Here is a 27,617-nt window from a genome sequence, read left to right on the forward strand (position 1 = left end):
TAGAATTCTGCAACGTTAGCAACATGGCTGCGTTCGGTGGTGAGAAGAACCTTGTTTTATTACAATATAGACGTTAAATGACCATTCTGCTAAAAGCTTATTAAAGTACAGACCACAATAGCCTTAGATCAAGACTCTCGTATATGTATTTTATCGATTTTGACATTTGTTATCTCTACGAGAATCTTAGCTCCACCCCCCCTCACAGTTTCCACAGCAATGTCACCAGCAAAGCCCGTATTTCTCCTAACATGTACAAAATGCAAAATATAAGGTGTTTACCCGCTTGCCCTAAATGTTAACTAGGTGTCCGGTGTGTTTGTGTAATGTATTAGTCCACATTGTTTAATAAAGAAGTGTTTTAATCCCGTCTGTGGCCGAACGACATTTTTCCCCCCTCCTTGTTTACTTCTTGTTTACATTGAGTGTAATTCCGATTTTGGCCGGATGCGCCCCATCACTACCGCCCTTTGGAAACTTACAGAATCGGCCACAGACGGGATTAAAACACTTCTTTATTGAACAATATGGACAAATACATTACACAAACACACCGGACACCTATTTAACATTTAGGGCAAGCGGGTAAGAACCTTATATTTTGCATTAAGTACATGTTTGGAGAGATACGGGCTTTACTGGTGATATTCCAGTGGAAACCGGGTGGGGGTGGAGCTAAGACTGTAATAAGAGTTATGTATAACATATTTACGAAGAACCTGAATGTGTTTTAATTCCACAGAAATGGGGGTGATGACTGAGATCGGCCAGGCTGCGGAGGAGATGGACTGGTTGTAAGTGACAAGTGGCCTGTAGTACAGGGGTCTTCAACGTTTTCAGACCAAGGACCCCCTAGCTGAGAGAGGCATGAAGCAGGGAGCCCCTCTATATTGTATAAAATTGTGTTTCAGATTCAACTTTTTTTGTTTACTTAGTCTGCTCTTTTTTCCCCTCTACACCTATACCTCTTTGTCAAAAATAGCCGATCTACAAGCTCGAGGCGTTGTGAGCTTGTAGATCTGCTATTTTTGGCAAAAGTTCTCCTCAGAAAAGGGATGCTAGGGTTCAAGTGGTTAAGATAAAAAAAAACATATCACACAAAGATTTGGTGGACCCCCTGTAGTAACTCTGAGGACCCCCTAGGGGTCCCGGACCCCCTGTTGAAGACCCCTGCTGTAGTAGTAGTATTATTATTATTATTATTACTGTATTATTATGTACTCTGTTTATTTGTATTATGTACATACACCAGGCAGTGGTTCTTAAACGTTTTCATGCCACGGACCCCCATCTGAAAAGCTTTTGTGCCAGGGACCCCCAGAAGACAAGATTTATGTGGGGGAAAAAAAATCATTCAAACATTTTCAAAAGTAACAGATATACAAAGCCTGCTTGTGAGCTTGTAGATCTGCTATTTTTGAAAACCAACATATACATGGATAAAGTGGTTAACTTGATTGTGATGCTATGTTAACTATTATGTTAACTATTACCCCTGGGGGTCCCCGGACCCCACTTTGAGAACCAATGAATGGTGTATACCACCTGTACGTTATTGGGTTATACATTTGCACCTCTAAAACATGCATTTATAAGCTAATAATTGTCAGCACGTTGGTCGTTGTTGAAAAATAAGGATGATGACACACCTAGGCCACAGCCTGAAGGGGGTTATTTTTCAACAACGACCAGCGCACTGACAATTATCCCAAAATTGACCCAAAACTAACAACAAAGCAAAGCATTTCCTTGCCTAAGGTAATGTAAGTATTCCATAAGTATTCCACGGTCGCCTCGGAAAACAAGGAGGTGTCGATCAAATACAATCAATATTCGGTTACTGCATCGTCTATTTATCGCTTCAAATGTTTTCAAAAACACTCTTGAGAGCAACGTTTAGCTGTAAATGATTGACACGGTGTGTTTGTTTACATGGCTGTCATGTTGTTGGATACAGCATAACATCAACCAACGTAGGATGATTTTTTTTCTTCTTTATTTACCCAGGGTAGTAGCTGAGCACAAGTGCTCATTTTCAGCAACGCCCTGCACATAGGAACACACAGACAGACAGACAGACAGATAGACACATTAAAACCTGGGAGCTGACCAGTACAACCACAGTCTTATGCTGTTGGCCACTAAGCAGCTCCACTGGAGCAGTTGGGGTTCAGTGCCTTGCTCAAGGGCACTTCAGCGGTGTTGGGGAAGTGGTGACCATTCACTTCCCCACCCCACGGTCCGGGGATTCGAACCGGCAACCTTCCGGCAACGAGGGCGCTCCTCTAACCTTTAGGCCACCACTGCCCCTATCCGCAGGTGTTCTGAGTCTTTGATTAGCCCATTAAGACCTGGAACTGTGTCATTTTTAGATTTGAGCTAAAAAGCATTATTTTACACTTTGGGCTATTCAAAAATAGCAGATCTACAAGCTCATAGCGCGGCACTGAGTGCCGCGCTATGAGCTTGTAGATCTGCTATTTTTGAAAAATCGTGAAAATGTGTGCAAATCTTTGAATATATATATATTTTTAAAGCGAACATTTTAAACTCAAATCTTTGCTTCTGGGGGTCCCTGGAACAAAATATTTTGATGGGGGTCCGCGGCCAAATACATATCATTTTGGGGGTCCTTGACATGAAAAAGATTGAGCACCACTGATATAGAAACATACGTTTTTCAGAAAACTGTTGAGATTTAGGAGACATGTAGAATCGGCTTCAGGTCTGTTATTGACAACTAAATAAATCCCAGAGACAAAGTCATGACACTTAACTGTAAGTTTGGTAGAGTTTTGGGTTGTGTAGTTATCTTGTCATGATGTAACTACAGATAGTAGTGAGATGTCTTCAATATTTGCTCCGTTGTGAAATTGATATTCTAAAATAGTCTCCTCATGGACTTACATAGCACCGTGAAATGGGTGTGAAAGTCACTATTTTTAGTACACACGCATAATATTACATTTTTATTAAAACAATGTGTACAAATTCTCAATGTCATGTTGATTTTACAATTTCAATTAGGAAGAAGATCCAGATCTTCAAATAATAATAATAATAAGCCTCTAGCGAGAGCTATCTCACTAATATTTGTAATTTCATCATAACAAACTACACAACCCAAACCTCTACCTCTCTCTAGTCATTGATGTTGTTTTAATTCCATCCCTGGTATTCCAGGCTCCCTACGGACATCCAGGCCGAGTCCATCCCTCTGATTCTAGGAGGAGGAGATGTCCTTATGGTGAGAGAGAGACACACACACACACACACACACACACACACACACACACACACACACACACACACACACACACACACTTTAAGCGTATCCTTGTTTATTAAAATATTGTGTTTCTATGTGTCTGTAGGCAGCTGAGACAGGCAGCGGTAAAACAGGGGTAAGTAGCCTATACTCAATCATTATCCATCCAACATTGGATCTGTGGGAAATCATTTAAAATGTCAGATAATCAGCTAAATCCTTGGTGTTAATTTAACTCTGAGAGTGTTACATTTACATGACATTTCTCAGAGCGTCACAACTATTTTACATCTGTAAACTAAAACAATAAAGATATATACACACGCACACGCACGCGCACACACACACACACACACACACACACACACACACACACACACACACACACACACACACACACACACACACACACACACACACACACACACACACACACGTATACAGAGTGTATGATGTGATAGCATTAGCATCATGTGTTCTCCAGGCCTTCAGTATCCCGGTGATCCAGATCGTCTACGAGACCCTGAAGGATCAGCAGGAAGGCAAGAAGGGCAGAGCTTCAGTCAAGACCGGCGGTACAGGTGAGGACACCACCTACTGTACACACATGATTTATGAGGTACAGGTGAGAACACCATCTACTGTACACACATGTTCTATGAGGTACAGGTGAGAAAACCCACTGTACACACATGTTCTATGTCAAGGGGTTCCCAAACCTTTCAGGCCGAGACCCCCCCCAAAAGAATCATGTTTGAACTGGGGACCCCTCACCCTGACAAGCAGGTGGAATTGAAGGCATTTTAGTTTGACTCGGTTCCACAGATAAATATTGTGAAAATATATCTGAACTACATCTTGTAGATCAGCTATTTTGCTCTGGATTGGGAACCACTGTTTGGACTTGGATGATGTGTCTGAGTGGGACAACATGGCGTGCTGCCGCCTGCCGAGCATCAATGGCAGGCCGTGGCGGGACGGATTGTGTGGAGATAAATGCCTACAATGTGTCCTGATCATTTGTAGCTAAATGTACAAGACCTCTGGCTTCCTTAAAGTATTGCTGATCACTTGGTCAATAGTTGCTACAGACATCAGTGCCTCTGAAGAAGTCGGGCCTACAGTACGTTGTTTATATCAGTGGCTCTCAAACCTTTTGAATACTTATTGACTTTATACTTTATTAGCAGTTTGCAAAAGAAAAGCACAGGAAAGTATAGTTCAATACAAGGTCTGCTAGTAAACCCAAGAAAGACTATGGCTTGTTTCCATTGGGGTCTTTTGTACTCAATTCATGACAGACAGACAAATATACACTGCTACTTTTATGTGAAGGACCCCCAAAATGATATGTATTTGGCCGCGGACACCCCCATCTCAATTCCTTTGCTTCTGGGGACCCCCAGAAGCAAAGATTTGAGTTACAAATGTCGGCTTTAAAAAATACATGCTGTATATTCAAAGATTTGCACAAATGTTAACACATTTTCAAAAATAGCAGGGACCCCCCCCCCCACACCACAGGGACCCCCCCCCCCCCCCCTCACCCCAACAGAAGAGAATAATGTTTTTTTTTTAAATCTAAATTATTCAAAAAAGTTCAAACATAGCAGAAGTACAAGCTCACAGTGCAGCACAAACTGTTCTAAATCATAAGAGTTTTCTGGCAAAAAACGCATGTTGCACTGATAACTTTAACTGGTTAACAAATGAACCTCTGGTTTCCACTGTGTTCTGTGTTCTGTCTTCAGTGTTTAACAAATGGCAGATGAACCCTTACGACCGCAGTCCAGCTTTTGGTGAGTAGAAAACCACTTCATCAAGAAGACATGTCATGTTTTTAATGCTGCATTGAAACACTAGATGGCGATCTTTCACTGTTCATTGAATTGAGCTGAGTCATTGTCCTCCCATAGACCTCTATACCTACTGCACTCTAAACACATTTTAAATCTGAGGCTTTTTTTTGTATACTATTTAAATACGTTTTGAGAAAAAAATGCTAACTGTCCCAAAAGTGACTGCAAAAGATTGCTGCCATTTGTTTCAAAAAGCTTTATACCCTGTATATATAACATGTATATGACGACGCAATGTGGCAGCTCTGTTTAACACAATGCTAGCCTGTATCCCCTCCAACTGTATGTACTTTCCCCAGTTTTTGTCTCCGCCAGGCCCAAAGGCATGGCCGAGACTTTGTTTTGCACCCTGTCCGTCTGTCCGTCCGTCCGTCCGTCCGTCCGTCCGTCCGTGGTTCTGTCTGTGAACAGCTAATTTCCGGCACCGTTGGCTTGATCGCAGCGGAACTGTGCACACACTCTCCCTGGATGCCAGAGCAGAACCTCTGCCCCAAATGTTTCACATGGGCCTGTTCTAGTGCCACCAGGAGGCCGAGTTTTGCAAAACACATTTTTTGACAGTACTCCTACAGATTTTGTCCAAACATCACGCAAATCGGTACACAGTATCTCTATAGTCATTAAACGAAACATGTCTTTAAGATTTTTCATATTCCATCCTGATTGGATTGGCTTCTAAAGTTTGCAGGACTGCTCCGTTTTGAACAAAATGCCTCAAATCGTGAACCCATTGTGCGATTTCCGTGAGATTTTGCACGCGCATTTCCACTAGGCTGAGGAAGAAGTGCCACTAGAAAAGTTTCAAATCAGCCTCATGGTGGCGCTATAGCAGGCCGATTCATGTTTTTACCTATAACTGCACAGATCTGTGTAAGACTTTTTATGCACACTCCTAGAGGCCAATGGAAGGATGCTCTGCATTTTTCACATCTGCCTTTGTAGCGCCAGAGGCCGACTTCTGTGAAACATTTTGTTTTATATTACTCCTTCCGATTTTATCCAAATTTCACGCAAATCGGTACACATGATCTCTATAGTCATGTGATCAAGACCGATCTCTTTGATTTTTCATATTCCATCCTGATTGGCTAAGATTGACATCTAAAGTTTGCAGGAGTGGCTCGTTTTCAACAAAATGTTGCAAATCATGAACGCAGCGTCCGATTGCGGTGAAACTTTGCACGCACATTTGCACTATGTTGAGGAAGAAATGCTACCCTTTTAACACTGCCCTATTATAGCGCCACCAGAAGTGCGATCCTTGCGAAACATTTATATTACTCCTACAAATGTCATCCAAACATCACACACACATTATCTCTAGTCAAGTGATCAAGACGGATCCATCAGATTATTTATATTCCATCCTGATCGGCCAATTCCAAACATTGCTGGCCCACAATAACCTACCTGACCTGGCGGAGACATGTGCTCCGAGGAGCACTTTTTCTAGTCTTAAACCGTTTTTATTGTATTTTGAATTTGAATGTGTGTCTCCTCTCCCCATGTCTCTCCATCCTGTCCAGCCATCGGTCCAGATGGAATGTGTTGTCAAAGCAGGGAGTTTAAAGAGTGGCACGGCTGCAGATCCACTAAAGGAATCACCAAAGGTAATCCGTTGCAGCAGAGACACACATTCCTCCCAAAGCTTTCTTTACATACTGTACCTACATAGCAGGACAGGGGCGTAGGAGGAGGAGGGAACAACCAATGCATATGAAGAAGAACACATGCTGCACGTTGTCTTGACTTACAGCAGAAAGTATTAAAGAGAGAGCAGCAAGACTGAAACGTTGTTCTCTTCAAAACATGATTTATTTTTTGCTGTAAGTGAAGACAGTGTGTGGGATTTCTTTCTTTATCAGAAACAAGATATCTACTATTAGGGATGCACAATTAATGTTCATCATAGAAATCATATTGGTATCGGCAATAAAATCCAGGTATTTTTATGTCATAGTACTTCTGTTTGAATGTCAATCTGAAAAAGGCCTCTTGTGATGATTTGAAGGCCTGCAGCATTCAATCAGTGTTTTCTGGGGAAGCTGTCAGAAGGGGGGGGGGGGGGGGGCTAGAAAGTAAGCAAACGGTAGAGGGTGATTTGAATGAATACATGCCATTTGTGGTCTTCTTTATATGATATGTGAATATATGTTTATGTTGGCCTACCTGCAGCTAAGTCATTGTGGCGGAACTAATATTGTTTGTGCACCATTTTCTGTGTGTGTGTGTGTGCGTGTGTGTGTGTGTGTGTGTGTGTGTGTGTGTGTGTGTGCGTGTGTGCAGGGAAGTACTACTACGAGGTGTCGTGTCATGACCAGGGTCTGTGTCGTGTGGGCTGGTCCACCAGTCAGGCAGCTCTGGATCTAGGTACGTTATATTATCACCACCACTACACTGTAAACTCCTGTGTTAACCCATTCAGACCTGAGGACCATTCTACAAAGGCCTTCTAAATCAGTAGTAGTTATTTTTCGTGCCAAGGAGGACCCCCAAAATGATATGCACTTGGCCGCGCGGAAAATATTTTGTACCAGGGACCCCTAGAAGAGAAAAAAAATCAACACTTTCAAGACTTTTCAAAAATAGTAGGGATGTACGATATTATCGGCCGATATTAGCATAAAAATCGAATATAATATATAATATAAATATTGTTTTTTGAAAAAAAAAACAGATTTTTTAAATTATTTTTAAATAAGTTACAGGAGTTCTTACTGTATGGTGTGTGTGATATGAAATGTGAGCTTACCATAATCACAATAATCCCTGCATATATCGGTATCGGTTGATATCGGTATCGGAAATTAGGAGTTGGACAATATCGTTATATCGGTTATCGGTAAAAAAGTCTACAAAAAATGTAAAAAAATGTACAAGCTCGCAGTGTGGCATTCAGTGACACGCTTGTGAGCTTGTACATCTGCTATTTTTGAGTTTCTGAAAATCCTATGTTGCTAAAATGTAAAATGACACCGGTGCTTTCCTGGTTTTAATGGGTTAATGGAACTCTCCCAGAGTTAGATTAACGCTCAACCAGTTTACAGTAGATCTTTGCGTTTTGGACGTACAAGATTTCTTCCAAATCAAGCTAAAGGTCAACAGAGCGCTCAGTCACACTGTACGAACATCTGACCTCTCTTCCACAGGAACTGATAAGTACGGCTTTGGTTTCGGTGGGACCGGAAAGAAGTCGCACAACAAGCAGTTTGACAGCTACGGAGAGGTAAGACCAGAGACTCTTCAGAGTGTTCAAAATGATACCGTAAGGGTCCATTTGGAACCCCCGCATGGAACTATTGACCCCACTTTGAGAACCACTGTCATAGATGTATATATATAGACTTGGATAAAGCATTGGGCGCTGCTGTTCATTGGAGCGATGCGTCTTTGCGGCCGCCATATTGGTAGGGTCAAGACCCTCCTAATAAAGGGGTCTTCAACAGGGGGTCCGAGACCCCTAGGGGGTCCTCAGAGTTACTACAGGAGGTCCGCGAAATCTTTGTGTGATATGATTATTTGTTTTACCTTAACCATTTAAAACCTAGCATCCCTTTTTCTGAGGAGCACTTTAGCCAAAAATAGCAGATCTACAAGCTCACAACGCCTCGCACTGCGAGGCGTTGTGAGCTTGTAGATCTGCTATTTTTGGCAAAGAGGTATAGAGGTGTAGAGGTGTAGAGGTGTAGAGGTAAAAAAGAGCAGACCAAGTAAACAAAAAAGTTTAATCTAAAACAAAAAAATGTATACAATATGTAGTGGGGGTCCCTGCTTCATCTCTCTCTCAGCTAGGGGGTCCTTGGGCTGAAAACGTTGAAGACCCCTGACCTAATGCATTTATGCCCCGTGTTCTGTATGTCTATTGAAGCGGGACGTTGAGTAATAGAGGATATGCGTGTGACATCATCATCAAACCCGGAAGTTATGCAGGAATGCCTACTGAGTGTCAAAAAAATACGTTCTGGCCTTGACAGCCCATGCATCCAAACAGAAAAGTCATATCTGATTGCATTAAACAACGTTAAACTAATTTTGCAAGTTTCTTTGCCACTCGATTTGCCACTCGATGTGCCATTCACTTCAAGCATGCGCATATCCTCTATAACTGATGTTGGTTCTGTTGCCCCCTACAGGAGTTTACCATGCACGACACCATCGGATGCTACATGGATCTGGACAACGGTCACGTCTCCTTCTCCAAAAACGGTACTGGGTTCATAAGCTGCGTTCTGATTGGTGCTGGTTTCAAAGTCAACCACTAGAGCACAAACATCTGTCATTGGTCAGACACCATTAACTACTTTAACCCTGGTGTCATAATTCTGGGCACGTCGTGTTGCAGACTCAAACAAAGCGAAAGGGTTTTGTGGTTCAGTGGAATATCTCACTTATTTATCCCACTTTTCTCCTTTTTCTCCACTCAGGCACTGACCTGGGTTTGGCTTTTGAAATCCCCCAGCATGTGAAGAACCAGGCTTTCTATGCCTCCTGTGTGCTCAAGGTATGTATCACTATTCACTACTGAACAAGGTAATATTATTACCTTGTGTTTACTGAAGCTATCACTACTGAACATATTACCTCGTTTACCTTGTGTTTACTGAAGGCGTCATTACAGAACAACATTATTTGACTTGTTTCTATTCTGTTTTTCTTTTCACTTCTGCTCCTGAACTTAATCTTTCTCTATCCTCTCCCTTCTCACAAAAATGACAAACTGCACATGGATGTATTTAGATTTTTTATCCACTTTACAAACCCTGTGATGTGACCAGATGAAGATGGTTGTCATTCTGGTATATTTAATGTTCTGTTATTTGTGCCACAGAATGCAGAGCTGCAGTTCAACTTTGGAGCCGAGGACTTTAAGAATCCTCCTCAGGCTGGTTTCGTGGCTCTGGATCAGGCAACGGATGGACACACCGTCAAGTCCTCTCAGACAGGTCTGTGTCTCCTTCTGTTTATATGTAACAAAACAGACGACGCTAGGATTTAACCACATGCACCCTATCGTACCTATTCTGGAACCAACATTCTGCAAAAACTGCCGATCTACAAGCTCACGGCCGCGTTGTGAGGGTTTTTTTGGGGGTTGGGGGGGGGGGGGGGTAGTGAGAGCTGACAATAAAGTAATATTGTATCGTATCATTACATTCACCCATTCACACACACATTCACTCAGCGACGGCAGAGGCATGGCCGAATGGCCACACGATGGCGCTGTGGGCTTATGTAGCATAACAGCTATTTGAATCAGTTTAGTTAAGTCTTTGCGATCTGTTTCCAGGCAGTGCCAAGGTGAGCCAAGTGAAGACGTCGACATCCAACGCACCCAAAGCCCTGATCATTGAACCGTCCAAAGAGCTGGCTGAGCAGACGCTCAACGTGGTCAACCAGTTCAAGAAATATGTGGACAATCCTAAACTGAGGTAAGAGCAGCTTCTGAATGGCTTTTAACACATTAAGACCTCAGGCCCATTCTACAAAGGCCTTCTGAAGCAGTAGTTCTCCCCAAAAGGACCCCCCAAAATGAAATGTATTTAGCCACGGACACCCCCATCTGAAAATGTTTTGTGCCAGGGACCCCCAGAAGAAAAGATTTGTGTTCTTCTTGAAATCTCTTCAAGATTTTTCAAAAATATAAAAATAAAAATAGCAGATGTACAAGCTCACAGCGCTGCACGAAGTGATGAGCTTGTATGTCAGCTATTTTTTGAGAACCACTGTTCTAGACCACAGTTCTAAAAAAACAGTTTTTGGCACCAAGACCAGTAGTTTTATTTTTTCTTAGATGCGTTTATGCATCAAAGCTATCCCACCGTGGAATCAAAATGCGCATGTGGCGTGTGCGATCATGGATTCCTTTTTAATGGAGGTGAAAACATGCAATTTAATGTTGTCGTCTCTTCTTGTAGGCTGCTACGTAGCTGCTACGTTTCATTATGGACCATAACTGACATCTAGTCTCGGGGAAAAAAATCATTAGGGTTTGGGTCTGTCATTTTGGACCCGTGAGGTAGAGCTACTGTGGAGTTTGCATGTTCGTCCCATGTTTTAGTGGGTTTCCTCGGGGAACTCCGGTTTCCTCCCACACCTAAAGACATGCATGCTTAACCCATTGAGACCTGAAGCCGATTCTACATGTCTCCTAAATCTCAACAGTATTCTGAAAAACGTATGTTTCTATATCAGTGGTGCTCAATCTTTTTCATGTCAAGGACCCCCAAAATGATATGTATTTGGCAGCGGACCCCCATCAAAATATTTTGTTCCAGGGACCCCCCAGAAGCAAAGATTTGAGTTAAAAATGTTCGCTTTAAAAATATATATATTCAAAGATTTGCACACATTTTCACGATTTTTCAAAAATAGCAGATCTACAAGCTCATAGCGCGGCACTCGGTGCCGCGCTATGAGCTTGTTGATCTGCTATTTTTGAATAGCCCAAAGTGTAAAATAATGCTTTTTAGCTCAAATCTAAAATGAATGGGTTATACAGTAGGTACATAGTCCTGAGCCAGTGCCCTTGACCTGGCATTACGACTAGAACTGGTCCCCACGGGGCACCGTACTGTGGCTGCTCACTGCTCCTTGAGATGGCTGAAGTACAGAGGACACTTTTCCCTCAAGGGGACGATAGTAAAAAAGGTCTTCACTTACAAAAATGTACTGATAGAACGATTCAACGTTTCGGTCACTCTGACCTTCATCAGTGAAGTGAAGACAGTGTTGTACGGGAATCCTTTTTTCTGCTCTTCAAGTTCATTACTCCGACGCACCTGTCCGTCTCTCTGTAGGTGTGCAAAAGGATCTTTTCTCCTCAAGGGGACAATACAATAATATCTTAACTCATAGAGTGACAGAATTATTTCTGGCTATGTGGTCCCAGTGCCAGAGATTTTTCAATTTATCTTAGATTTTCAAGTAGTCACAGAATTTTTTTCTCCAGTATAATCGATCCCCTGATGGGTGCTAATCACTGAGGGTTGCACTGTGTGGTTTCACAAATGTCAACGAGGTCATCGCGACCTTGTTGACATTAATTGTCTGATGTTGAAAATAACATGTCTGGGCCAAAAAATCATAGTAAAAAAAAAGTGCTCAGGAGCCGAGATACAGTAATAAGTTAAACAATTAGTGAATGGAGCAGCAAATCTTCAGATAATGATATCTTGGGTTCTGAACATTTTTTGAGTTAAATATCTACTGTATCTCTGTGTCTTTTTTACTGCAGTGGTCTGCTGATCATCGGTGGAGTGGCTGCCAAAGAACAGCTGGCCGTTCTGGAACAAGGGGTATGTCTCACTAGCTGCTGCTAATATTAAATTTGCAGCCGGCGTTCGTGCCGCGCTGTGAACTTGTACAGCTGCTATTTTTGAATAGTGTTTTGTTTTAGGAACTGAAAGGAGCTGTTGAGCACATGACGTGACTAACCTGGGGGATGAAAGTGGAGTTAATATTTAGATCATAGATGTAACGTGGAGCGAGACCATTTAGGGCTTTAAAAAACTAAATGTAATGTTTTAATATCAATTCTGATATTTCACTGTTAACCAATGCAGTTGGGCTAAGGAGTGATGTGGTCTCTGTTTCTTGGTTGGTGTTGTGTTAACTACAATACTGTGTGTGTGTGTGTGTGTGTGTGTGTTTCTGTGTGTGTGTTTCTGTGTGTGTGTGTGTGTGTGTGTGTGTGTGTGTGTGTGTGTGATTGTGTGTGTGGTTTTTCGGTGTGCGCGCTCTGGTCATGTGCCACATCAGGTTGACATTGTGGTGGGAACGCCAGGCCGGCTGGATGACCTCATATCCACTGGGAAACTCAGCCTGGCCCAAGTCCGCTTCCTGGTCCTGGACGAGTGTGTACGTACAACACCGTCTGTGTAGAATTTACTGTGTGTGTGTGTGTGTGTGTACTGTACAACACGTCACATGATCTCCTGGTTCCCTGTAGTCCCACATGTCTCATTTCTAACCCCCTGTGATGATGATCTCCATGTGTTCTTCTAACCCCCCGCTGTGGTGTTGGTCCTCCAGGACGGCCTCCTGTCAGCAGGATACACAGACTTCATCAACAGGATCCACGCCCAGATCCCTCAGGTCACCTCAGATGGCAAGAGACTGCAGGTAACGTCCGTCCACATGCGTTGTACGATGTCCATGTTAAGATTAGCATACGCCATTTCACTGACTGTCCTGCTTAGTGTGAGATCAACTTTAGCTTATGTAGAGTCTAGAGAGAGAGAGAGAGAGAACATTGCAGAAAGAATGGCCATGGTCTGAATGAATACAAGAACGCTCGCCCCCAAAACACGCTCGCCCCGTGTCAAACCCACCGACCTCGAAGCAGTCTCCACCGGGTATTCTTAGTAACCTAAGAATAACCTCAGTAAAGCTATGCCTACACCTAAACTAGACAAAATGTAAAACATTTCAGATGACTAAAATATGACTAAAACTAAATGGAATTTGATTCAATAGACTATGACTAAAACTAAATCAAAATTTGCTGTCAAAATCAACACTGCTTACCAGTTGCATTTGACCGACATTCCTTCCTTCCTTCCTTCCTCCTGGTCAGGTGATCGTGTGCTCGGCCACGCTGCACTCGTTCGACGTGAAGAAGCTGTCAGAGCGCATCATGCACTTCCCCACCTGGGTGGACCTGAAGGGGGAGGACTCTGTCCCCGAGACGGTCCACCATGTGGTGGTCCCCGTCAACCCCAAGCTGGACCGCCTGTGGGAGCGTCTGGGGAAGAGCCACGTCCGGGTCAGTCTCTTTAACACACAATAAAACCTTTAGTTTGAACCAGAAATGATCACTTACACTATCTTTTATAGAAGAGTGTTGTATAGTTCTTCTGTGTGTTTGTGACCGTCTTCCTCCTGTGTGTGTGTGTGTGTGTGTGTGTGTGTGTGTGTGTCAGACGGATGAGGTCCATGCCAAAGACAACACCAGACCAGGAGCCAACAGTGCAGGTGAGAACAGCCTGCAGGACAGCAGTCTGCCCAGCAGGAGGCAGCACTGATCACAATGTCTGAAGTAATCGTCATAATTGTTTCAATGTTGAAAAATGTTCATACATTTTCAAATATAAAAAAATCAGAAAAGGCAGATCTACAAGCTTAAAACAGGTGACCTTGTGTCAGTAATGTATTTGTATATTTAAGGTATTTCTCATATCTGCCCTCACAGCCCTCACAAGCTCACAGCGCGTCACTTTGTACAATACAACTTCTCTTCTGGGGGGGTTCCTGGCACAAAACATTTTCAGATGGGGGGGGGGTCCACGACCAAAATACATAATCATTTTGGGGGACGTCCTTCGCACGAAAATATTCTGAGAAGGCTTTTGTAGAATCGTCCTCAGGTCTTGATTGTGTGTGTGTGTGTGTGTGTGTGTGTGTGTGTGTGTGTCTGTGTGCGTGTGTGTGCATCTGTGTGTGTGCGTGCTGCAGAGATGTGGTCGGAGGCCATCAAGGTGCTGAAGGGGGAGTACGCGGTCAGGGCCATCAGTGAGCACAAGATGGAGCAGGCCATCGTCTTCTGCAGGACCAAGATCGACTGTGACAACATGGAGCAGTACTTCATTCTGCAGGGAGGAGGTGGGTTTACATGGAGCAGTACTTCATTCTGCAGGGAGGAGGTGGGTTTACATGGAGCAGTGCTGCATTCTGCAGGGAGGAGGTGGGTTTACATGGAGCAGTGCTTCATTCTGTAGGGAGGAGGTGGGTTTACATGGAGCAGTGTTTCATTCATTCTGCAGGGAGGAGGTGGGTTTACATGGAGCAGTACTTCATTCTGCAGGGAGGAGGTGGGTTTACATGGAGCAGTGTTTCATTCATTCTGCAGGGAGGAGGTGGGTTAACATGGAGCAGTGCTTCATTCATTCTGCAGGGAGGAGGTGGGTTAACATGGAGCAGTACTTCATTCTGCAGGGAGGAGGTGGGTTTACATGGAGCAGTACTTCATTCATTCTGCAGGGAGGAGGTGGGTTTACATGGAGCAGTACCTCATTCTGCAGGGAGGAGGTGGGTTTACATGGAGCAGTACTCCATTCATTCTGCAGGGAGGAGGTGGGTTTACATGGAGCAGTACTTCATTCATTCTGCAGGGAGGAGGTGGGTTTACATGGAGCAGTACTTCATTCTGCAGGGAGGAGGTGGGTTTACATGGAGCAGTACTCCATTCATTCTGCAGGGAGGAGGTGGGTTTACATGGAGCAGTGCTTCATTCTGCAGGGAGGAGGTGGGTTTACATGGAGCAGTACCTCATTCTGCAGGGAGGAGGTGGGTTTACATGGAGCAGTACTCCATTCATTCTGCAGGGAGGAGGTGGGTTTACATGGAGCAGTACTTCATTCATTCTGCAGGGAGGAGGTGGGTTTACATGGAGCAGTACTTCATTCTGCAGGGAGGAGGTGGGTTTACATGGAGCAGTACTCCATTCATTCTGCAGGGAGGAGGTGGGTTTACATGGAGCAGTGCTTCATTCTGTAGGGAGGAGGTGGGTTTACATGGAGCAGTACTCCATTCATTCTGCAGGGAGGAGGTGGGTTTACATGGAGCAGTGCTTCATTCTGTAGGGAGGAGGTGGGTTTACATTGCATCTAATGAGCGGTGGGTTTCTTTTGGCGAGGTAGAGGCAGGATTCCCACGGTCATGAAATTCCTGGAAATATTTTGAAATTATAAAAACAGTTTTCCAGGACTGGAAAAGGTTTGAAATTAGGTTGGAAAATCTTTGGCTATCGTGTCTGTCGGGTGGGAACCTCATACAGTATGTCCAGGATTCAAATTCTAAAATGGCAAAAGTAGCAGATCTACAAGCTCGAAACGCGTCGCTTCGCGCCGCGTTTCGAGCTTGTAGATCTGCTACTTTTGATGCTTGTGTGTGACACTGTATGATTTACGAAAAAAACACAAAAAGTTAAACTTACGGACTGTACGGAGATAAGAGGTATCTGCCCGACTGCAACGAAATACATTGTTTTTGTCTAGCATTACATGTACGTGAAAGATGGGTAAAATGCAGTGTTACTTGATACGTTGTTAGCTTGTAGATCTGTTCTTTTTTGTCACGTGACGCCTTCGTTCGAGTCTGTCTTGGGGCATTGATGGCAGACTGGTTTAAGAGTCTCATTATTGCACTGTATGATTTATATAGTCCTGGAAATGGGGTTAAAATACTTTGGAAAAGTTTTGAAAATTCATTGTTAAAAAACTGTGGGAACCCTGTAGAGGGCCATTGTGAAGCATGTTTATGTCACTACGTTGCTTATTTCTAACCTAAAATGTTTTAAGATACATATTTCAGTGTACCGTTTAAGTTTAAAAACGAGTAAAGAACATAGCAGCCCAACAGTGTCTCTCTAAGACACTAATTAAAGTAGACTTTTAGGGACTTTTAATATTAAAATACCCTCAAATGATAGAGAGTCCTCATTATGACCGGGGGTAACTATGCTCTAAAAGTTTGAAAAACATATTTTTAATTTCTCTGCATCTTTAAAAAAAAAAAACAATGTGAGATTCCACACTCAGTCTGTCTCTCTGTCTCTCTGTCTCTCTGTCTGTCGGTCTGTCTGTCTGTCTGTCGGTCGGTCTGTCTGTCTGTCTGTCTGTCTGTCTGTCTGTCTGTCTGTCTGTCTGTCTGTCTGTCTGTCTGTCTGTCTCTCTGTCTGGCTGTCTGGCTGTCTGTCTGTCTGTCTCTCTGTCTGTCTGTCTCTCTGTCTGTCTGTCTCTCTGTCTGTCTGTCTGTCTGTCTGTCTGTCTGTCTGTCTCTCTGTCTGTCTCTCTGTCTCTCTGTCTCTCTGTCTGTCTGTCTGTCTGTCTTCAGGTCCAGACAAGAAAGGCCATCAGTTTTCCTGTGTCTGTCTCCACGGTGACAGAAAGCCTAATGAGAGAAAGAACAACTTGGACCGCTTCAAGGTAAAAAACAACAACATTATTTTATGAATAAAAGTAAAGTTGAATTTGCACTTTTATAAAGTAGTCAAGTCAAATTGTATTACAGCCCAATGTCACAAAACATGTCCCAAAGGGCTGTACTATGAAAACAACAAAGCAGTAATAAAACAAAAGTAGAGCAATGCACCAATCCTACCCACGGGGTCACAGACAAAGTCATAGAGAGAAGGATGAGGCAGGCAGGGCACTGCGTCACACACCCGGAACTAGAGGCAAGCAAACTGACACCGTGGGAGCCAACCCAGGACACAGCTAGGAAAGACAAGAGGCTACACCATCTACGTACAGATACACAGCGGCGCGACAGTTTAGCTAACAACACTGTAGAGCATTGGTTCTCAAAGTGGGGTCCGGGGACCCCCAGGGGTCCTTGAGGGAGTTCCAGGGGGTCCCCAGCAAAATGATGGATAGTTAACTAAATGGACCCTAACGGGTCCATTTGGTTCCATTTGTACACTCTCAGAGTTAAATTAACATTGATTTTACAATATAAATTGGGGTCCCAGAGATATAAATGCCATTAAATGGGGGGTCTGTAGCCTAATGCATGTCAAACGGGGGGTCCTTGGAATGAAAATGGTTGAGAATCACTGCTAGAGACATAAAGATCTTCTCATATGTTGGTCATATCTGGCATATTTTTTCAAATGGGGGTCCGCGGGCTAATAAGTGTCAATTTGGGGGTCCTTGACATGAAAAAGGTTTGAGAACCACCGCTGTAGAGCTCCAGAGACCCTGATGTTAGATAGGAGGGTATGGGGAGCAGCGATGCACGAGGCCCGAGTTGGTGTTTGCTAGAGTAGACCGCACTCTGGCATCGCATCGTGGCAGAGCAATGCACGTAAAAACAATGTGAGATATGTGACAATGAAGTGGATGACTGTAACTTAATGCCAGCGTTGATTTTGACAGCAAATTTTGATTTGGTTTTAGTCATCTGAAATGTTTTAGTTTTAGTCTAGTTTTGGTAAACTAAATACCACAAGATTTTAGTCGACTAAATCTACAGTTAATTTAGTCGACTTAAATGGATTTTGGCGGTGCCTTGATGGCGTCGTAATGCCGGATTTTACACTGATTTGCATGCTGAAAATAGCCGATCTACAAGCTCACAACGCGTCGCACTGCGACACGTTGTGGGCTGCTAAATCTGCTATTTTCAGAGCGCAACACCCGAGCACAACCAAAAATAAAATGACTTGTCTTAGTTCTATTGGATCTCTTCTCCACTAGTCCCTCACTAACATTTTAGTCTGAGTGAAAAAAGGTAGTCAACGAAAAGTTTTCGTCATAGTTTTAGTCGACCAAATCAACACTGCTTAGTGCTTGGTCCAGACTAGACGAGTAGTAGACTAGTTGGTATGGAATGCTGAGTGAGGTCTTCTAGGTTCAGACTAGATGAGTAGTGACTAGTGTGTGTGTGGAATGCTGAGGTCCTCTTGCATGTTCTTCTTCTCAGAAAAAAGAAGTGAAGCTCCTGATCTGTACAGACGTGGCTGCCAGAGGCATCGACATCCACGGCGTCCCCTTTGGTAAGGAGGAACACTTTTTAGATAGAGTCATTTTAGATGTTGCTATGTGTATAGCAACAGGATTCTTTTTTCTCTTTTTTTTAATAAAAAAAATAAGATTTCCTGAAAAAAACGATTCAGAAGGCGTTTTAAAATTCGGCCTCTGGCCTAAATGGGTTATAATTCTGAAAGGAATGGGTCTTAAGACGAGACACACACATAAAAACGAATTAATTTATTCATTCATACTTTCATTCATGTGCAACTATACAAAAAGTCATTTGCAGGTGTTTTTGCGTTCCTCATTGAACCTCACTATTGTTATCAATTTGCCTTTGCAGTGATTAACGTGACCCTCCCAGACGAGAAGCAGAACTACGTCCATCGCATCGGCAGAGTGGGCCGAGCCGAAAGGTTGGTTTGGGTGGAAAAAAGGGATAGTTCACCCCAAAAATAACTTTTTTTCTGTTGATTACTCACCCCATGGGAACTTGAATTTCTCACATTCCTAAGCCAATAATTTGATGACCGGTGGTGTGTCCGGTAGGAGACTCAAAGAGTCTCCATTGAGTCTCCTATCAAAGACTCAGTCGGGCATCAAATTGGCTCAGAAATGCGACAAAAAACAAAAAAATAAGTAAATCGATAGAAAGCAAGTATTCTTTTTTGGGGGGTGAACTATCCCTTTAACGTGTGTGTGTGTGTGTGTGTGTGTGTGTGTGTGTGAAAAAGGTTTGGGTGGAAATATCTTAATGTCATCATTACGATGTAGACATTTAGCAGATGCTCTTATACAGAGTGACTTACAGTACATTTACAAGGTCAAAGTAAATGTCATGAACCCTAATCAATCGATTTGAAACGATATGATTAACGTAAAAAAAAATATGTATATATATTTTTTTAAATACATATGATAACTAGGAGTGCTGAGTGAGGTGGAGTCTGAAGAGGTGAATCTTCAGACTGGTTGAGAATAGGAGTGAGTCTACAGTAGAGTGAGAATAGGAGTGAGATGTCCTATGTTGTGATGTACAGTATAGTAAGGGTGTCGTGTCCACCAAGATTTTTTTTCCTGAGCGCAGCGCTCGTTTTGAATAGTTTTTGTAAACACCAGCAGCCAGTGTGGCGTGGCAGCTCATTGGCTAATCTTGTCCCTCTCAATCTGACAGGATGGGATTGGCCATCTCTCTGGTCGCCATGGAGAAGGAGAAGGTATGTTTTAATGACTCACATCGTCTCTGAAGTGTTCGCCACAACTGATTCAGTCATTTAGATTCCATAGAGTCACACATGTCTTTCTCTCGGTTGACTCCTGGCTTTCTCTTAAGGTGAGAACGGAGCGTCACCAAGTCCAACTCAGGCATAACCCTAACCCACATGGCAACGTCAAGCCATACAGTAATAATAGATCATTCAAGTTAATATACAACTAAAACAGTATTTGAATTGTTCAAACTAGCAATAGAATACATGTTCAGAAGTGGTAAATGGTGCATTTATATTTACAATGATTGTGCATTACATTCACCTATTCACACACACATTCATACACACATTCACACACACATTCACCCATTCACACACACATTCACTCATTCACACACACACATTAATACACACATTCACCCATTCACACACACATTCACACACCGATGGCGGAGGAAACCATGCAAGGCACCAACCTGCTCATCGGGAGCAATTAGGGGTTCAGTGTCTTGCTCAAGGACACTTCCACACTAACTCTGGGGGAGCCCGGGATCGAACCGGGAACCTCAGGGTTCCCATGCGGCCGCTCTACCCCTGAGCCACTGCCTGTCTTCCATAAACCCCTAATGGTCTGAGATGTTTCATAAAAGCAGAGGTTAAAGCCTCCATCTGTGATTTCTTCAACTGGTTAGCTGTGTGTAGAAAAGCAAGAACACGGGTTTAGAACGATGATGCCTAAAACAAAATCAGTATGTTGGGGATCCTTTCACGCTGTTTCACCAATCACAGATTGGTTTCAGGTTCAGTCGTGAGATTATTTTTGTTTTAATACATGTGTATACAGGTGTGTTGTTTTAATACATGTTTGTGTGTATACAGCGGTGTTGATTTCGTCGACTAAAACTATGACGAAAAATGTTGGTCGACTACCCTTTTTCACTGACGAAAACAAAATAAAAACAAAATAAAAACTAAGCTATGATGACTAAAACTAAGACTAAATATATTAAGAAATATAACAAATAAAAACTAGACTAAAATGTTAGTGAGGGACCAGTGGAGAAGAGATCCAGTAGAACTAAAAGACAAGTCATTTTATGTTTGGTTACGCTCGGGTGTTGCGCTCTGAAAATAGCAGATCTACAAGCCTGTGAGCTTGTAGATCTGCTATTTTCAGCATGCAACCAAGTGTAAAATCAGCCATTACGACGCCATCAAGGCACCGCCAACATACATTATAGTAGACTAAATCAACTGTAGATTTAGTCGACTATAATCTTATGATATTTAGTCGACTAAAACTAGACGAAACTAAAACATTTCAGATGACTAAAATATGACTAAAACTAAATAGATTTTTATTCAAAAGACTATGACTAAAACGAAATCAAAATTTGCTGTCAAAATCAACACTGGTATACAGGTGTGTTGTTTTAATACATGTGTATGTGTATACAGGTGTGTTGTTTTAATATATGTGTATGTGTATCCAGTGTGTTGTTTTAATATATGTGTATGTGTATACAGGTGTGTTGTTTGAATACATGTGTATGTGTATACAGGTGTGTTGTTTGAATACATGTGTATGTGTATACAGGTGTGTTGTTTTAATATATGTGTATGTGTATACAGGTGTGTTGTTTGAATACATGTGTATGTGCATACAGGTGTGTTGTTTTAATACATGTGTATGTGTATACAGGTGTGTTGTTTGAATACATGTGTATGTGTATACAGGTGTGTTGTTTTAATACATGTGTATGTGTATACAGGTGTGTTGTTTGAATACATGTGTATGTGTATACAGTAGGGGTGTGCCGATACACTAATTTCACGAAACGATACGATACGATATTTGGCTCACAACTTCGATACGATTTCGATACGATACGATACGCACTTTTTTTATTATGAAAATATATGGAGGAGAAAAAAAGAAAATGCAAACAAATAATTCTGTTTTTGCATTATTCAGACATGCAAACTTGTAGCTTTTCAGCTACAATAGCCGTTTTGAATCCAAATAGTATGACACCTGACCCTAAAAAAAAACATGTTGTCACTCTTTTCACTTCGGGGCCGTTTGCATGCCTGATTATTATGATTGTAAAAAAAAAAAAAAAAAAAAAAAAAAAAAAAAAAATTCAAAAACGATATTTTTTTTTCCCAAAACGATACATATCGTCGCGAAAACCAGTGGCGGAGCGTCCGGGGAGGCAAGGGAGGCGGCCGCCTCCCGGCCCGCGACCCTGGAGGGCCCGGCCGCCGGGCCCTCCAGGGTCGCGGCCCCGACCCGGTCGCCGCGACCGGGCCGGGGCCGCGACCTCTCCGCGGCGCCTCTCCGCCTCTCATTTAATTAAAGCATTATTATCATCATTAAAATAATATTGAAATGTTATGTTGCGTGTTGTTGGTTTATTTTCACTCACAGTGATGCAATAATTCATTTTTTGATAATAAATCGGTAAAATCAGGCAAAAATAAGAAATAAGAATTAAACAACATAACCCTAACCTAACCCTATCCTAACCCTAAAACCGAAATAAAGTGACAAAAAGCCCCCCAAAAGGTGACCCGACCCGACCCAAACCCGCAAAATTTTCCGCGCGCTTCGCGCGCGGGATGTGCCACCACGCGGGGGGCCTGATCACTGTGCTCTTCCTCCCGGCCCGGCTTTCAGTTGTTCCGCCACTGGCGAAAACGTATCACGATATATCGCGGGACGATATATCGGCACACCCCTAGTATACAGGTGTGTTGTTTTAATATATGTGTATGTGCATACAGGTGTGTTGTTTTAATATATGTGTATGTGCATACAGGTGTGTTGTTTTAATATATGTGTATGTGTATACAGGTGTGTTGTTTTAATATATGTGTATGTGCATACAGGTGTGTTGTTTTAATATATGTGTATGTGCATACAGGTGTGTTGTTTTAATATATGTGTATGTGCATACAGGTGTGTTGTTTTAATATATGTGTATGTGCATACAGGTGTGTTGTTTTAATATATGTGTATGTGCATACAGGTGTGTTGTTTTAATATATGTGTATGTGCATACAGGTGTGTTGTTTTAATACATGTGTATGTGCATACAGGTGTGTTGTTTTAATATATGTGTATGTGCATACAGGTGTGTTGTTTTAATACATGTGTATGTGCATACAGGTGTGTTGTTTTAATACATGTGTATGTGCATACAGGTGTGTTGTTTTAATACATGTGTATGTGCATACAGGTGTGTTGTTTTAATACATGTGTATGTGCATACAGGTGTGTTGTTTTAATACATGTGTATGTGCATACAGGTGTGTTGTTTTAATACATGTGTATGTGCATACAGGTGTGTTGTTTTAATACATGTGTATGTGCATACAGGTGTGGTACCATGTGTGTGCCAACCGAGGCAGAGGATGCTACAACACCCGACTGAAGGAGGACGGAGGCTGCACCATCTGGTATAATGAGAAAGAGGTGAGACAAGCCATATACTGTAGATAACTATATATACATCTATATGTATATTGGTCAGGAACACCACCATTAGCTCTGGAGACTGGCAGGTTTAATGCCACTCCAGAGGAAGAGAGATAGTCTGTTTTGTGAACTTGGGGAAATTTAAAATGAGGTATATATGCATCTATATGTACATCTATATGTACATCTATATGTACATCTGGTATAACGAGAAAGAAGTGTCCCCAGTTCAAATATGATTATTTTGGGGGGTCCCCAGTTCAAATATGATTATTTTGGGGGGTCCCCAGTTCAAATATGATTATTTTGGGGGGTCCCCAGTTCAAATATGATTATTTTGGGGGGTCCCCAGTTCAAATATGATTATTTTGGATCACGGCCTGAACCACTCTTATTTACAGGATGAGAGAAACTTTACTCTCCTTCCATCATGTTGTATTTAATGGTCTGTCTGTCTCTGTCTGTCTCTGTCTCTGTCTCTGTCTCTGTCTCTGTGTCTCTGTCTCTCTGGCTCTCTCTCCTCTCCAGCTGTTGTCAGAGATAGAGGAACATCTGAAGTGCACCATCACTCAGTGTGAGCCTGATATTAAGGTTCCTTTGGACGACTTTGACGGCAAGGTGACATATGGCCAGAGGAAGACATTAGGAGGTAGGTGTGAGTTAAGCCTGGCACTGTTTATTATCATCATCTTCTGTTTCCATTCATCAGTATAAAAACATCTGGATGAAATTAACATAAAAGGGCCGGGGGGGTGCAGCTGCGCAAAAAAAAAGGACTCTCTGCTTCCGCCGATTTTCGCCGTTTTTTATCCTCTCACCGTTTGGTGAACCCCCCAAGGTTGGTGTCCTGTGCTGCTGCGCTGCTTTTATCCGCCAGATTGGGACGTTCACGGCATATTTTGCACCATCACGGTGCGTTCATCATCGGTGACGAGTGCCTCTAACAGCCGCTGCTGGCTGCGTGCACGCAGCGAGGCAATGCGAGGCGATGCGAGACACTCACACAATGTCCTCTCCCCCGCCGCCTAATGGCTGTGTATGGGGGCCGACGCATGCTTTAGCGTGATTGTGTGAGTGTGGCTTCAGGAAGTAAATTCCTAGTCTCGATCTCCAGGCTTTTATTTTTTATTTTTGCTAAAAAAATAAAAGCTTGGAAATTCCTGTCCCAGCTGTCGGTACGCAAAAGCGCCTCGCGTCGTCTGATGTGGTGCTCATTTTTTATTTTGGGTGCGCATGCGCACCAGTTATGTGCACCCCTGAACATAACCATGTGATGACCATGTTCCTTCCAGGTGGGCACTACAAGGGCCACGTGGACGCCCTGGCCCCCACCGTCCAGGAGCTGGCCACCCTGGAGAGAGAGGCCCAGACCTCCTTCCTCCACCTGGGATACATGCCCAACCAGCTGTTCAGAGCCTTCTGAACACACACACACACACACACACACACACACACACACACACACACACACACACACACACACACACACACACTTGTTGTAAGCCGAAGCAAGTGTCAAATGTTATTATAGGAAGTGAAACCCCATTTGGAAATTGCAATTAATAATGTTTACGTTGAGTTGAGCTTTTTATTTATTTGGGGGGGGAGGGGGATTTTCGGAGGCAGAATCACTTCATTCACTAAAAAAAGACACAAAATATGCTGATGTTCGATAGAGACAACATGACCTCAACATAGAGAAGGAATAGAATCATTTACACTGTTCATTTAACGGTAATGCAAGTGATGTTTTTTGGTTAAAGCTATAGGTTTTTAGTTTTAAAAGGAAAATCGTCACTAAATAAAACACTTCCACACATACAGAACACATACACATACACACAGCCCCCCTCAAGGAACCCTGAGGGTCCCAGAAGAACCCCACATTAGCGCTCCTGCAGTCGTAACTGGATAATTTCTCCCAAGCAAGCAGCTGTGTGACATTGTGTGATTATTATTCTTTTGTTTTCTTTAGGTTTTCAAGTCTAGCGTCCAAACTTTAATTGTAGGATCATGTTTGAGCTGTAGATATTCTGCAGGTAGTAGCAAACATGTTTCATTGGAACAGTTTTAAGTTTAATAGCTTAATTTCTAGAGTTATATTCATATTGAACGTTCCCAAAATGCATCATAGAAGCAGTCAGTATAATCCCAGGTTTGATTTACTGTCTATTTATAAAGGAGGGCTCACGTCTCTTGTTGAATGGAACCTGGAAGCTTTGAGAAATGGGAGAAGAATATCCTACACGAGGGGTTTAGTGATTGAGCTGCTAAATTGTCCTTTGTCCAAACAAGAAGCCAGACTTTAGTATAGGAAGAGGCTGGCTGAGGAAAACCAATGAAGAATTGCTGTAGCCTATACTTTCAAAGCTGCAATGAAAATTGCTTACATTTTCTGTTTGTAATTTAATAATTTAATGTAATGGTGTATTAACAGATTGGGTGCCAGCATTTTATAATAACAGATTACGTTCGGTGCCAGAAGTCTCACCGTTGAGCTGCGCAGCGCTGTTTAAGCTGTAGACTTCACGACGTGCATTAATATCTCTCACGTGAGTAACAATGGCGCAGCAATAGTGCATACAAAATGAGTCGTTTTCCCCAGCGTAAAAAGTTTCGGAGTTATAGGGGTTTTAGAGAAGGAGATAGAACGGAACCGGATGGGAGCCATGTTTTTGACACGGTGATCTATAAGGCCCTTCCTTCTCAGAATCACCACGGGTGATTCCAGAGCTGCTCCGGCCCCTCCCGTGTGGAAACAAAACAAAAAGACACCAAACGCGGTTCAGCCCGCGTTCGGCACCAAATCGCTACTCTGTGAAAACACGGTTCAGACCGTGTTTGGCACCCGATGTGTTAAACGACTAACGTCATGTTAATTACCTAAAACGTTGAGTGGTGTATGCATTCAAAACCTTTGTAAACCATGTAGCCTTTGTCACATTAAGCTAGGTAACAAATATATTGTTTGAAAACCCTCAAGGTTATGGAATTATTTATAGTTACAGAGGTGGAGGGTGGATTCTTTCTGGATGTTGTAGTAAGTTAACACAGTCTCTTGTGTCTTCTAGTATCTTCTAGTTCCTTTCCTCAAGGGGACTCCTTCCTTGTCCTGGACGTTGGCCTTCACATTGGGTGGGTTGACCATATAGACATATAAAGGTAGACGCCTCGGGCGTCTGTATCTCAGCCGCCATTTTGGAGAAGGCAAGCTTCCTGACTATAATCACAGCGTGTCTTTTCCGGAACTTGGCAGAATCTAGTTGTATATAAAAAATATAACGGGATATTTTATTTTATATATTTTGTAACTAGATTCTGACAAGTCCCGGGAAAAAAACGTGCTGTGATTGGCCCAGTAGTCAGGAAGCTTGCCTTCTCCAAAATGGTGGCTGAGATACAGGTCGCTCTAATGAACAGCATGAGGCCAATGAGGTATCTAGGTTTCTATATCTATGGCAGGGGTCTTCAATGCTTTCAGGCCAAGGACCCCCTAGCTGAGAGAGAGAGATGAAGCAGGGACCCCCTCTATATTGTATAAAGTTGTGTTTCGGATAACTTTTTTTGTTTACGTGGTCTGCTCTTTTTTCCCTCTACACCTATACCTCTTTGCCAAAAATAGCCGATCTACAAGCTCACAGGCGTTGTGAGCTTGTAGATCGGCTATTTTTGGCAAAGAGGTATAGTTCTCCTCAGAAAAGGGCTGCTAAGGTTCAAGTGGTTAAGGTAAAAAAAAAAATCATATCACACTAAGATTTGGCGGGCCCCCTGTGGTAACTCTGAGGACCCCCTAGGGGTCCCGGACCCCCTGTTGAAGACCCCTGATCTATGGGGTTGACAACGACCTGCCTGTTTGAGTCTCTGCTGTGAGTCAGCTGTACCAAAGTACCTCTCAACCATCCTCACAGAAACGTCCACACAGACTGTTCTGTGTTGAAGGAGAGGGCAGTAAGGTAAAGGTAGCATTCAACAAGAGACGTGAGCCCTCCTTTTATAAATTAAACTCCTTCAGGCTACTTATCAGTTTATCTTGGCACCAAAAGAAGGGAGACGTGTGTTAAAACTGATCATGAATGATAGCCTGTCTATAACAGTTGTCATCTGTCATCAGTTGTATATTTTGTTTAGTTTTTAGCAATGAGGTTTTTCAGGGTTTGGAAGCTGAGGCCTATAGTTCCCCTTAGTTCACTTTTCATTGTCATCAATGTGGTGACATTCCTCTCATTTGATGTTAAAACTGTCACATATATACAGCTAGCATTGTGTGGTACAATAGTAAGTACACAAGCTTTGCAAGCAGGGTAGATGATTACCTGTAATTCTAAC

General features: G+C 42.7%; 1 protein-coding gene across 2 annotated transcripts; it reads left to right on the forward strand.

Annotated features, from left to right (window-relative positions):
• On the forward strand, positions 1-26,604 carry ddx1 (DEAD (Asp-Glu-Ala-Asp) box helicase 1). 2 transcript variants are annotated; one of them, XR_014602516.1, is made up of 27 exons: positions 1-39; positions 743-794; positions 3,184-3,247; positions 3,375-3,404; positions 3,753-3,849; positions 5,020-5,067; positions 6,654-6,737; positions 7,414-7,497; positions 8,277-8,353; positions 9,261-9,333; positions 9,552-9,628; positions 9,956-10,070; positions 10,415-10,556; positions 12,362-12,422; positions 12,886-12,984; positions 13,159-13,248; positions 13,703-13,891; positions 14,049-14,100; positions 14,581-14,727; positions 16,960-17,051; positions 18,550-18,622; positions 18,943-19,015; positions 19,774-19,816; positions 23,193-23,288; positions 23,820-23,940; positions 24,584-25,344; positions 25,473-26,604. XR_014602516.1 is itself a non-coding variant. In XM_084081753.1 (26 exons), the coding sequence occupies exons 1-26, from the start codon at positions 24-26 to the stop codon at positions 24,712-24,714; spliced, it is 2,226 nt and encodes a 741-aa protein (XP_083937879.1). In that variant the 5' UTR covers positions 1-23; the 3' UTR covers positions 24,715-26,604. The 2 variants fall into 2 exon arrangements, 1 of the variants encoding a protein (XP_083937879.1); XM_084081753.1 differs by having other exon boundaries at positions 24,584-26,604.
• Positions 26,605-27,617: the final 1,013 nt, after the last annotated feature.

This window comes from Gymnoscopelus microlampas, assembly GCF_963454915.1.
Source record: "Gymnoscopelus microlampas genome assembly, chromosome: 16".
Classification (NCBI taxonomy): Eukaryota; Metazoa; Chordata; class Actinopteri; order Myctophiformes; family Myctophidae; genus Gymnoscopelus; species Gymnoscopelus microlampas.